Below are 12,621 nucleotides of genomic sequence, written 5' to 3' on the forward strand. Positions count from 1 at the left end.
ACTAGTTAGTCTGGGGTGTTCATAGTTAACCACTAGTTAGTCTGGGGTGTTCATGGTTAACCACTAGTTAGTCTGGGGTGTTCATGGTTAACCACTAGTTAGTCTGGGGTGTTCATGGTTAACCACTAGTTAGTCTGGGGTGTTCATAACAGGAGGATGTCATCTCAGGACAGCCATTTTGTTTTTCTATACATTCAACCGTCTTAGGTTTAGTAACAACCTTTCACAAGTGTTTAAATGCACTATTCACATGGTTAATCACGGTTCTGGCACGTTCATAATGGACTGCTGCCCGATGACATTAGGAAGTTATTTTTAATGATCTGTGGTTTCCAGGTTTAGGAGACAAGAGGAGACATAACAGGGTGTAAAGTCAGACCTGTGTTCTACACATCCTAGCTCTACAACCATCTGAAGATCTACACCTCCTAGCTCTACAACCATCTGAAGTTCTACACCTCCTAGCTCTACAACCAGCTGAAGTTCTACACAACCTAGCTCTACAACCAGCTGAAGTTCTACACATCCTAGCTCTACAACCAGCTGAAGTTCTACACATCCTAGCTCTACAACCAGCTGAAGTTCTACACATCCTAGCTCTACAACCATCTGAAGTTCTACACATCCTAGCTCTACAACCATCTGAAGTTCTACACATCCTAGCTCTACAACCAACTGACGTTCTACACATCCTAGCTCTACAACCATCTGAAGTTCTACACATCCTAGCTCTCCATATCCTACCTCTACAACCATCTGAAGTTCTACACATCCTAGCTCTTTTATCCTCATGCCCGTCCTGGAGCTGCAAGGCTCGGCCAACGTATATAACAGACAGTGAAAACACACAGCTGTAGGAACTGTGCAGCCAAAGGTGTTCAGTTTCAATACTCTCATTTTATTGTAATATTTTATCTGTTTGTGTCTATGATCGACTGGGGGTCACAGGGAATCATGTTAAAATGGCTACAGTCTGCACTCTAAATGGGACCAATTCATTTTCTAGTGCATTACTTTAGACCAGGGCCCATAGGGGTAGTGCACTACTTTAGACCAGGGCCCATAGGGGCAGTGAACTACTTTAGACCAGGGCCCATAGGGGTAGAGCACTGCAATAGACCAGGGCCCATAGGGGTAGTGCACTACTTTAGACCAGGGCCCATAGGGGTAGTGCACTTTCTAGGGAATAGGCTGCCATTTAGGATACATAGTGTAGGGTAGTGTTCATTAGGACACACAGGGGAAATGTTTTAAATAGAAACCGAAAGAGTTTATTGTCCAAGTTGTCTCTCCCTGTTCGGTTGGTTCTGAAGACAGTAGAACAAGGAGGTGGGCCGGGATTCAATCCATGGCTCTTTGGTCGGCAACGCGCCATTTAAAAGGTGATTTCTGATTGGGCCAACATGTGAACGTGGTCTCCTGCCCTTTGAGGGGCCTTTAACCCGGTCGGATTTGAATCCCAGCCTCGGTCACATGCAGCAGTCACACATCATCAGTCCCCCACTATTTAAAATCATTTGTGTCCAAAATGGCTCCCTAATTAGTGCACTTATTTTGAGCCATAGTGGTGCACTATATAAGGAAAAGGATGCCATTTGGGACGTGCCCTTCACATTACATACAGTTGAATATAGTCTTTGTGCATAATATAACACTTGCCGAGGTCACAGACAGAATTAGAAAAAGTACAGAAGGTTTAAAGTTAGTGCTCTGCATTTTGTCCAATTTGACTTCTTTAAAAAATATATATATATACCACGATCAGTTTGTCCTTCAAAGATAAACTAAAACTATATTTGCGTATCAATTTTTGTTATTGCTCTCATCAGTACCGAACAAATACAAAATGAAGTATTTCATTGCATTACTGCAAACATGTGGAGATTGACCCTATTGTTATTGCACTAGTGACCCAAATATAAAAACACTACCTTGCAATATGTAACAATATTTCTCGGTTTAATTTCCACCACAATACCGTCAAACACTTGTTATCACTTCAGTTAATGAGTTAAACAGTGAAACCTCTGGTTAAGAATGACTTCCACACAGGGCCGGCCCTAGGCATAAAGCAACAGAAGGGACTGCTTAGGGCCCGGGCCCCACAACCAAAAACATTGGACCTCAGTCAGGGTCAAAACTTACTGTTGAGATTTAGAATACACAAGGTGCAACTTCTAAATGTGGTTGTGAGTCAGTCACTCTATTAGCCCATGTCAGCTAACATTGTTTTAGATTGGTAAATTCGTGATCATGGTTGAATTACCGACCGGGCACGCACCCAGGAGCACAGACCTCCAGTGGGCCCCAATTGATTTTCTTAGTCACTCAACGTCATTTTAACGTTGCATATCATGGCAAAATTTGTAGAATTTCAGGAAATTAGCTATGAAACTGCTAATTTAATTGCAGCCCCATGGCAAAATAAGTAGAATTGCAGGAAATCAAGTGTAAAACTGTTTGTCTTCGGTGTCCCCCCCCCCAAAAAAAATATGTTTTAGGTTAGGGCCCTAAAAAGGCAAGGCCGGCCCTGTCCACACACAACAAAATATTCAACACCTTCAGAGTGGAGGTCCATGTTAAAGGCTGAATGCAGACGTTTTTACATCAATATCAAATCCTTTCTGAGTAACAGTTAAGTACCTTACTGTAATAGATTTCCATTAAAATGGGAACAAATAGCTTTTTAGCAAAAAACTCAAGAATGTTTGAACTAGCTGTTATTAGCAGAGGATTGGAACTCTTTGTTATTGGTCTATACAGCATGGTGATGTCACCACGGAAAGCCAAAACTCTGCTCATGCAAATGTACTGATTAGAAGGTCCTTGTATTTTCAACCAGCAACTATCACCACTGATCACATTTACACGGTGTTAGTGTCATCGTCTGTTGTACAATATAAAACACAGGAAAAACAACCATTTAAGGATGTCCCTAAATATGATAAAACAACCACATCTGAAGGAAAGGCAAAGCTCAAAAGGAAAACGGGTGAAATGTCAAACTGTTGAAGCATGCAGTCTATGGCGTACCCTATACACAACATACCAGTCTATGGTGTACCCTATACACAACATACCAGTCTATGGTGTACCCTATACACAACATACCAGTCTATGGTGTACCCTATACACAACATACCAGTCTATGGTGTACCCTATACAAAACATACCAGTCTATTCCACGGAGCTCTCCATACCAGTCTAGTCCACAGAGTGCTCCATACCAGTCTATGGCGTACCCTATACACAACATACCAGTCTAGTCCACGGAGCTCTCCATACCAGTCCAGTCCACGGAGCGCTCCATACCAGTCCACGGAGCTCTCCATACCAGTCTAGTCCACGGAGCGCTCCATACCAGTCCACGGAGCTCTCCATACCAGTCTAGTCCACGGAGCTCTCCATACCAGTCTAGTCCACGGAGCGCTACATACCAGTCTAGTCCACGGAGCGCTCCATACCAATCCACGAAGCGCTACATACCAGTCTAGTCCACGGAGCGCTCCATACCAGTCTATGGCATACCCTATACACAACATACCAGTCCAGTCCACGGAGTGCTCCATACCAGTCCACGGAGCGCTCAATACCAGTCTAGTCCACGGAGCGCTCCATACCAGTCTTTGGCGTACCCTATACACAACATACCAGTCCAGTCCATGGAGCGCTCCATACCAGTCCACGGAGCGCTCCATACCAGTCTATGGCATACCCTATACACAACATACCAGTCTAGTCCACGGAGCGCTCCATACCAGTCCACGGAGCGCTCCATACCAGTCTAGTCCACGGAGCGCTCCATACCAGTCTATGGCGTACCCTATACACAACATACCAGTCTAGTTCACGGAGCGCTCCATACCAGTCCACGAAGCGCTCCATACCAGTCTATGGCGTACCCTACAGACAACATACCAGTCTAGTTCACGGAGCGCTCCATACCAGTCTATGGCATACCCTATACACAACATACCAGTCTATGGCGTACCCTACACACAACATACCAGTCTAGTTCACGGAGCGCTCCATACCAGTCCACGAAGCGCTCCATACCAGTCTATGGCGTACCCTACAGACAACATACCAGTCTAGTCCACGGAGCGCTCCATACCAGTCTATGGCATACCCTATACACAACATACCAGTCTATTCCACGGAGCGCTCCATACCAGTCCACGGAGCGCTCCATACCAGTCCACAGCGTACCCTATACACAACATACCAGTCTAGTCCATGGAGCTCTCCATACCAGTCCACGGAGCGCTCCATACCAGTCTAGTCCACGGGGCGCTCCATACCAGTCTATGGCGTACCCTACACACAACATACCATTCTAGTCCACGGAGCTCTCCATAAAGGTCCACGGAGCGCTCCATACCAGTCTAGTCCACGGAGCGCTCCATGCCAGTCTAGTCCACGGAGCGCTCCATGCCAGTCTAGTCCACGGAGCGCTCCATGCCAGTCTAGTCCACGGAGCGCTCCATGCCAGTCTAGTCCACGGAGCGCTCCATGCCAGTCTAGTCCACGGAGCGCTCCATACCAGTCTACGGAGCGCTCCATACCAGTCTAGTCCACGGAGCGCTCCATACCAGTCTACGGAGCGCTCCATACCAGTCTAGTCCACGGAGCGCTCCATACCAGTCTAGTCCACGGAGCGCTCCATACCCGTCTAGTCCACGGAGCGCTCCATACCCGTCCAGTCCACAGAGCGCTCCATACCAGTCCAGTCCACGGAGCGCTCCATACCAGTCCAGTCCACGGAGCGCTCCATACCAGTCCAGTCCACGGAGCGCTCCATACCAGTCCAGTCCACGGAGCGCTCCATACCAGTCCAGTCCACGGAGCGCTCCATACCAGTCCAGTCCACGGAGCGCTCCATACCATTCTAGTCCACGGAGCGCTCCATACCAGTCTAGTCTAGTCCACGGAGCTCTCCATACCAGTCTAGTCCACGGAGCTCTCCATACCAGTCTAGTCTAGTCCACGGAGCGCTCCATACCAGTCCAGTCCACGGAGCGCTCCATACCAGTCCAGTCCACGGAGCACTCCATACCAGTCCAGTCCACGGAGCGCTCCATACCAGTCCAGTCCACGGAGCGATCCATACCAGTCCAGTCCACGGAGCGCTCCGCTGTGACCACTCGTTTCTTTTCCTCAGGATAATCTTTCCTCATCTTTCCTTCCAAACACAGGGAATAAAATAGTTGTTTTTATTAAAACAGTTTATCCTTCATATGTCTTAGAAATGATTGTTATTGGTAGTTATTACTTGAGTTTCGGTGGTGTATGGTAGTGTGTCTCTCACTCCACAGTGAGCAGAAGCCCAGTCTTGATTCTCCACTCCTCTTCCTCTTTTCCTGAGTCAGTAATCCAAGTCTCCTCCACCAATTATCTTCAATGTCTCCTTTTTACACCCCAATGCACTAATTAGTCTGCATGGTAGTCTGTACACCTCGCATACAGGTACACTAATTAGTCTGCATGGTAGTCTGTACACCCCGTATACAGGTACACTAATTAGTCTGCATGGTAGTCTGTACAACCCGTATATAGATACATGTTATCCATGCATTGGGTACACAGCTATCTCCTCCCTGTTCTCTTCTGGGATGTGGTTCAGAGTGTGTCTCTGGGGTTGGGGCTTGGAGGGAAGGTGGCCTCAGTCTGCGTTATGCATGATGGATCCTACGTAGTTACCAGGGAAGAGCCCGGAGGTACCAGTCTTAGTCCCCTCGTACCAGCCATCGTCGTTCTTCTTGATCACATAGATGATACAGCCCTCGTTGAACGACAGCTCGTCCTCCTTGTCTGCTGCGTAGTCGTAGATGGCGACAACTGAAGAGGAGAGACGAGGCACAGATCAGTCAGTATTATTACACCTTAATAGTATTAATAGTATTACACCTATTGATGTCATAGGACAAGGGGTGGAGCTAGGGTTAGGGGTGGAGCTAGGGTTAGGGGTGGAGCTAGGGTTAGGGGTGGAGCTAGGGTTAGGGGTGGGGCTAGGGGGTGGAGCTAGGGCTAGGGGTGGGGCTAGGGATAGGGGTGGAGCTTGGGTTAGGGGGTGGAGCTAGGGTTAGGGGTGGAGCTTGGGTTAGGGGGTGGAGCTAGGGTTAGGGGTGGAGCTAGGGCTAGGGGTGGAGCTAGGGCTAGGGGTGGAGCTAGGGCTAGGGGGTGGAGCTAGGGCTAGGGGGTGGAGCTAGGGCTAGGGGGTGGAGCTAGGGCTAGGGGGTGGAGCTAGAACATACCTTTCTCCAGGTAGGTGTGTGGGGCCCAGGGAGGGTCCTCCTCGGCATAGGGGTCACTGTACTCAATCACGGCTGACTCCTCCTCCTCTGCAGGAGGAGGTGCATCTGAGACTGGAGAAGAGGAGAGACAGGAAATCAGTACCTGACAACTCTGACTGCACCATGCTGTGTCTGTCGGCGTCTGAGGCACGTGGAGGTCGTAACATAGGAATGCTGAAGGAATGGGATGGAGGAGCAACAAGGGGACAACGTGGACATCTCCAATACAGCTCTCAGCATCACAGAGCTCACAACGTGGACATCTCCAATACAGCTCTTAGCATCACAGAGCTCACAACATGGACATCTCCAATACAGCTCTCAGCATCACAGAGCTCACAACGTGGACATCTCCAATACAGCTCTCAGCATCACAGAGCTCACAACGTGGACATCTCCAATACAGCTCTCAGCATCACAGAGCTCACAATGTGGACATCTCCAATACAGCTCTCAGCATCACAGAGCTCACAATGTGGACATCTCCAATACAGCTCTCAGCATCACAGAGCTCACAACGTGGACATCCCCAATACAGCTCTCAGCATCACAGAGCTCACAACATGGACATCTCCAATACAGCTCTCAGCATCACAACATGGACATCTCCAATACAGCTCTCAGCATCACAGAGCTCATAACGTGGACATCTCCAATAAAGCTCTCAGCATCACAGAGCTCACAACGTGGACATCTCCAATACAGCTCTCGGCATCACAGAGCTCACAACATGGACATCTCCAATACAGCTCTCAGCATCACAGAGCTCACAACGTGGACATCTCCAATACAGCTCTCAGCATCACAGAGCTCACAACGTGGACATCTCCAATAAGACTCTCAGCATCACAGAGCTCACAATGTGGACATCTCCAATACAGCTCTCAGCATCACAGAGCTCACAATGTGGACATCTCCAATACAGCTCTCAGCATCACAGAGCTCACAATGTGGACATCTCCAATACAGCTCTCAGCATCACAGAGCTCACAATGTGGACATCTCCAATACAGCTCTCAGCATCACAGAGCTCACAACGTGGACATCCCCAATACAGCTCTCAGCATCACAGAGCTCACAACGTGGACATCCCCAATACAGCTCTCAGCATCACAGAGCTCACAACATGGACATCTCCAATACAGCTCTCAGCATCACATCTCCAATACAGCTCTCAGCATCACAGAGCTCATAACGTGGACATCTCCAATACAGCTCTCAGCATCACAGAGCTCACAACGTGGACATCTCCAATACAGCTCTCAGCATCACAACATGGACATCTCCAATACAGCTCTCAGCATCACAACATGGACATCTCCAATACAGCTCTCAGCATCACAGAGCTCACAACGTGGACATCCCCAATACAGCTCTCAGCATCACAGAGCTCACAACGTGGACATCCCCAATACAGCTCTCAGCATCACAGAGCTCACAACATGGACATCTCCAATACAGCTCTCAGCATCACATCTCCAATACAGCTCTCAGCATCACAGAGCTCATAACGTGGACATCTCCAATACAGCTCTCAGCATCACAGAGCTCACAACGTGGACATCTCCAATACAGCTCTCAGCATCACAACATGGACATCTCCAATACAGCTCTCAGCATCACAACATGGACATCTCCAATACAGCTCTCAGCATCACAGAGCTCACAACATGGACATCTCCAATATAGGAAAGAGACAGAAGCCTCACTGGACACAACGGTAGTAGAACACCAAGAGGACATTGAGATCTTAAATAGAGCCCTCAGCGTGGACAGAGGCAGGTGGACAGACAGAGGAGCGCAGTGAAGTATCATAGCGCTATGGGGAGGGGAGGACAACAGGGTGAAGGGAAGTGACAAAGACAAGATGATGAATGGACAGAGAGACACACAGAACAAGACAAGAGGTCCGTTACTTTAGTGAGCTGCAGACAAAACGCTGTCAGAAGCGAGCAAGCAGGAATGACAGACTCTGCAAAAAAAAAGCGTAATTAAATAGTTGCCAGTGGCAACGCTCTGGATTTACGAACGCCCAAGGCGCACTCTGGTACTCCAGATCGAATTTACAAACACACCCGATACTGTAAAATGTCTAGCTAGTCATTTGTTATGCTAACAAGATATCAAGAGGTTGCATAGCAACAGCATCAACTTCCGGTAAACAGGCAAAGCGCTAGTTAGCTCAACTGAAAGGATATCCAGTATACTAAAATTAACTAATAGTATATACACTCATTAACCTGTCTGGGAATCCCGTTCCGCTAGCGGAAACCCTCGCCAACAGCCAGTGAAATTGCAGGATGCCAAATTCAAACAACAGAAATCTCATAATTCAAATTTCTCAAACATACAAATATTAGGCACCATTTTAAAGATAAACTTCTTGTTAATCCAACCACAGTGTCCGATTTCAAAAAGGCTTTACAGCGAAAGCACACCAAACGATTATGTTACGTCACTACCAAGTCACACAAAAACACAGCCATTTTTCCAGCCAAAGAGAGGAGTCACAAAATTCAGAAATAGAGAAAATTAATCACTAACCTTTGATGATCTTCAGATGACACTCATAGGGCTTCATGTTACACAATACATGCATGTTTTGTGCATATTTATATCCAAAAATCTCATTTTACATTGGCGTGTTATGTTCAGTAGTTCCAAAACATGCGGTGATTTTGCAGAGAGCCACATCAATTTACAGAAATACTCATAATATACATTGATAAAAGATACAACTTTTATACATGGAACTTTAGATAAACTTCTCCTTAATGCAACCGCTGTGTCAGATTTCGCCATGGCAGATATCCGCCATGTTGTGGCGTCAACATTAGTCAGAAATAGCATTATAAATATTAACTTACCATTGATGATCTTCATCAGAATGCACTCCCAGGAATCCCAGTTCCACAATAAATGCTTGATTTGTTTGATAAAGTTCATAATTTATGTCCAAATACCTCCTTTCGTTAGGGCGTTTGGTAAACAAATCCAAACGCGTGTGCAGGTCCAGCGGAAAGGACGGACGAAAGGTCGTAAACAGTTATATTACAGGTCGTAGAAACAGTTATATTACAGGTCGTAGAAACAGTTATATTACAGGTCGTAGAAACAGTTATATTACAGGTCGTAGAAACAGTTATATTACAGGTCGTAGAAACAGTTATATTACAGGTCGTAGAAACAGTTATATTACAGGTCGTAGAAACAGTTATATTACAGGTCGTAGAAACAGTTATATTACAGGTCGTAGAAACAGTTATATTACAGGTCGTAGAAACAGTTATATTACAGGTCGTAGAAACATGTCAAACGATGTATAGAATCAATGTTCCAACGGGAGAATTCCTTTGTCTGTAGAAAAGCAATGGAACGCGAGGTAACTCTCACATGAACGCGTGTCACAAGCCCAAGGCACTCTGCCAGACACCGGACTCATTTCGGCCCACCTTCACAGTAGAAGCATCAAACAAGGTTCTAAAGACTGTTGACATCTAGTAGAAGCCTTAGGAAGTGCAATATGACCCCATAGACACTGTATATTGGAATGGCAATGAGTTCAAAAACTACAAACCTCAGATTTCCCACTCCCTGGTGGATTTTTCTCAGGTTTCCCCTGCCATATGAGTTCTGTTATACTCACAGACATCATTCAAACCATTTTAGAAACTTCAGAGTGTTTTCTATCCAATACTACTAATAATTTGCATATATTAATATCTGGGACAGAGTAGCAGGCAGTTTACTCTAGGCACGCTTTTCATCCAAAAGTGAAAATGCTGCCCCCTAGCACAAACAGGTTTAAGTATATAGTATACAGTATGTTAGTATGGATTTTCCAACACAGCTCTAGACTTTTTTCTCTCAGACACATCATGTAATGTTGTAAAACCACACAGTGGGAAAAGGAATCAAACAGGTGCTCCGTTTTAGAACACTGAAGTGTGCAAACCTACTGTATACTCGGTCTCCACAGATACCCGCCCGGTCTCCACAGATACCCGCCCGGTCTCCACAGATAGTCGGGTCATAGTTCACCCCCTACCCTCCGCAGAGAGTGAATCAGTATTCTCAACGGTACTATACTATGTGAGACAAGCGATGGACAGGCCCAGACTGATGATCCAGACCCGCCTTCACCAGCTAGCTGGGCCCAGCAGGGGGAACTCTAGAGTAACACAGTCTAGTGCTACTAATTACTGTCACTTGGGACCTCATGCTGGGCCCACACTGGTACAACATCACAGTCAGCAGGAGAGCAATTATAAACCTGCTGTTGCTGAAGGAAGACATGAAACTAAATTACAGCCCTATTAAGAGACATGTTTAATACCCAACGGTCCCATCTCTGTGGCATACTGAGATTTTAAAAAACAACTTCATGGAAAAGGATGGTTTGAGCTACAGGGACAAAGGAGAAAGGATGCTCCTGAAGGGGGTGAGGAGGGAGTGATGGGAGGACGAGGGGTGAGAGGGTGATGTGGGGGGGACGAGGGGAGAGGAGGGAGTGATGGGAGGATGAGGGGAGAGAGGGTGATGTGGGGGGACGAGGGGTGAGGAGGGAGTGATGGGGGACGAGGGGAGAGAGGGTGATGTGGGGGGGACGAGGGGTGAGGAGGGACGAGTGGAGAGAGGGTGATGTGGGGGGGACGAGGGGAGAGGAGGGAGTGATGGGAGGACGAGGGGAGAGAAGGTGATGTGGGGGGGACGAGGGGTGAGGAGGGAGTGATGGGAGGACGAGGGGAGAGGGTGATGTGGGGGGGACGAGGGGTGAGGAGGGAGTGAAGTGGAGGACGAGGGGAGAGAGGGTGATGTGGGGGGGACGAGGGGTGAGGAGGGAGTGATGGGGGACGAGGGGAGAGAGGGTGATGTGGGGGGGACGAGGGGTGAGGAGGGAGTGATGGGAGGACGAGGGGAGAGGAGGGAGTGATGTGGGGGGGACGAGGGGTGAGGAGGGAGTGATGTGGGGGGGACGAGGGGTGAGGAGGGAGTGATGTGGGGGGGACGAGGGGTGAGGAGGGACTGATGGGGGACGAGGGGAGAGAGGGAGATGTGGGACAAAGGGGTGAGGAGAGGGGTGGGTCACTCACCTTCTGCCGAGATGGCTGCAGCAGAGAGAGGATATTGGGCGGGAAGAGGGGCCTCGGCTACAGCCTCAGCCGATTGGGCCTCAGTGTTAGGGGCGCGGTCAGGTGCGGACGGTGGGGATTGGGTAGCAGGAGAAGAGGTCCCTGTAGCCCCACCAGCAGAGGAGGAGGAGACAGTAAAAGAGACAAATAAAGCACAGGGAGGGGAGAGAGACAGCGATTGTCTTTGGGTTAACAGGGTGTTGGACATACAGAGCAACACTGATGCTGTGGGCGCTGGGAGGGATCCCTTCTTACCTTTCTACCTGCTCTAACAGAGCTTTGTTTCTTTAGCCTCAACCTCCTTAGGAAATGGAAATCCAAAACTCAGGTGTGTGTGACCGTGCAGTAGCTGGGTGGCCATAGAGAAGTACCTTTCCTGTGTGTTACCTGTTGGAGAGGCTGTTGGCACAGCGATGGGTACTCCTACAGAGCCACTCCCACTGTTCTCTCCACTGCTGTTGGGGTGACTGCCTCCACTGCTGTTGGGGTGACTGCCTCCACTGCTGCTGGGGTGACTGCCTCCACTGCTGTTGGGGTGACTCCCTCCACTGCTGTTGGGGTGACTGCCTCCACTGCTGTCGGGGTGACTGCCTCCACTGCTGTCGGGGTGACTGCCTCCACTGCTGTCGGGGTGACTGCCTCCACTGCTGTCGGGGTGACTGCCTCCACTGCTGTCGGGGTGACTGCCTCCACTGCTGTCGGGGTGACTGCCTCCACTGCTGTCGGGGTGACTGCCTCCACTGCTGTCGGGGTGACTGCCTCCACTGCTGTTGGGGTGACTGCCTCCACTGCTGTCGGGGTGACTGCCTCCACTGCTGTTGGGGTGACTGCCTCCACTGCTGTCGGGGTGACTGCTGCGTAACACACACATTATAGACACACTGCTGATTAAAACACACACACACACACACACACGCGTTACAGAACACTGCTGCCACTACTGTTCAGGGATAAGAGAGGACAGGACAGGGCTCGCATAACACAACTGACACGAGCTAGTCACCAGACAGTCCAATACTACTATGTAGCATCCGGATTAGTGTCCTTTTATAGCCTCTCTACTGTATACAGGCCAGCAGCATACCACCCTGCATACCACTGCTGGCTTGCTTCTGAAGCTAAGCAGGGTTGGTCCTGGTCAGTTCCTGGATGGGAGACCAGATGCTGTTGGAAGTGGTGTTGGAGGGCCAGTAGGA

General features: G+C 48.6%; 1 protein-coding gene across 6 annotated transcripts in view; it reads right to left on the reverse strand.

Annotated features, from left to right (window-relative positions):
* Positions 1 to 2,467: 2,467 nt before the first annotated feature.
* Positions 2,468 to 12,621, reverse strand: part of abi2a (abl-interactor 2a) — a 70,746-nt gene continuing 60,592 nt past the window's right edge. Inside the window, exons 6-10 of one of the 6 annotated variants that reach the window (XR_005051399.1) lie at positions 11,813 to 12,279; positions 11,387 to 11,527; positions 6,255 to 6,365; positions 5,501 to 5,838; positions 2,468 to 5,455 (exon numbers count right to left, since the gene is read on the reverse strand). Coding sequence is in view for 5 of the 6 variants with exons in the window: in XM_036975354.1 (XP_036831249.1) it covers positions 5,663 to 5,838; positions 6,255 to 6,365; positions 11,387 to 11,527; positions 11,813 to 12,279 (895 nt within the window). In the remaining variant the exon portion in view is untranslated. Of the gene's footprint in view, positions 5,839 to 6,254; positions 6,366 to 11,386; positions 11,528 to 11,812; positions 12,280 to 12,621 lie in introns of all 6 variants that reach the window. The other 5 variants (XM_036975357.1, XM_036975356.1, XM_036975355.1 and 2 more) reach the window with 5 other exon arrangements.

This window comes from Oncorhynchus mykiss, chromosome 3 (assembly GCF_013265735.2).
Source record: "Oncorhynchus mykiss isolate Arlee chromosome 3, USDA_OmykA_1.1, whole genome shotgun sequence".
Taxonomy (NCBI): domain Eukaryota; kingdom Metazoa; phylum Chordata; class Actinopteri; order Salmoniformes; family Salmonidae; genus Oncorhynchus; species Oncorhynchus mykiss.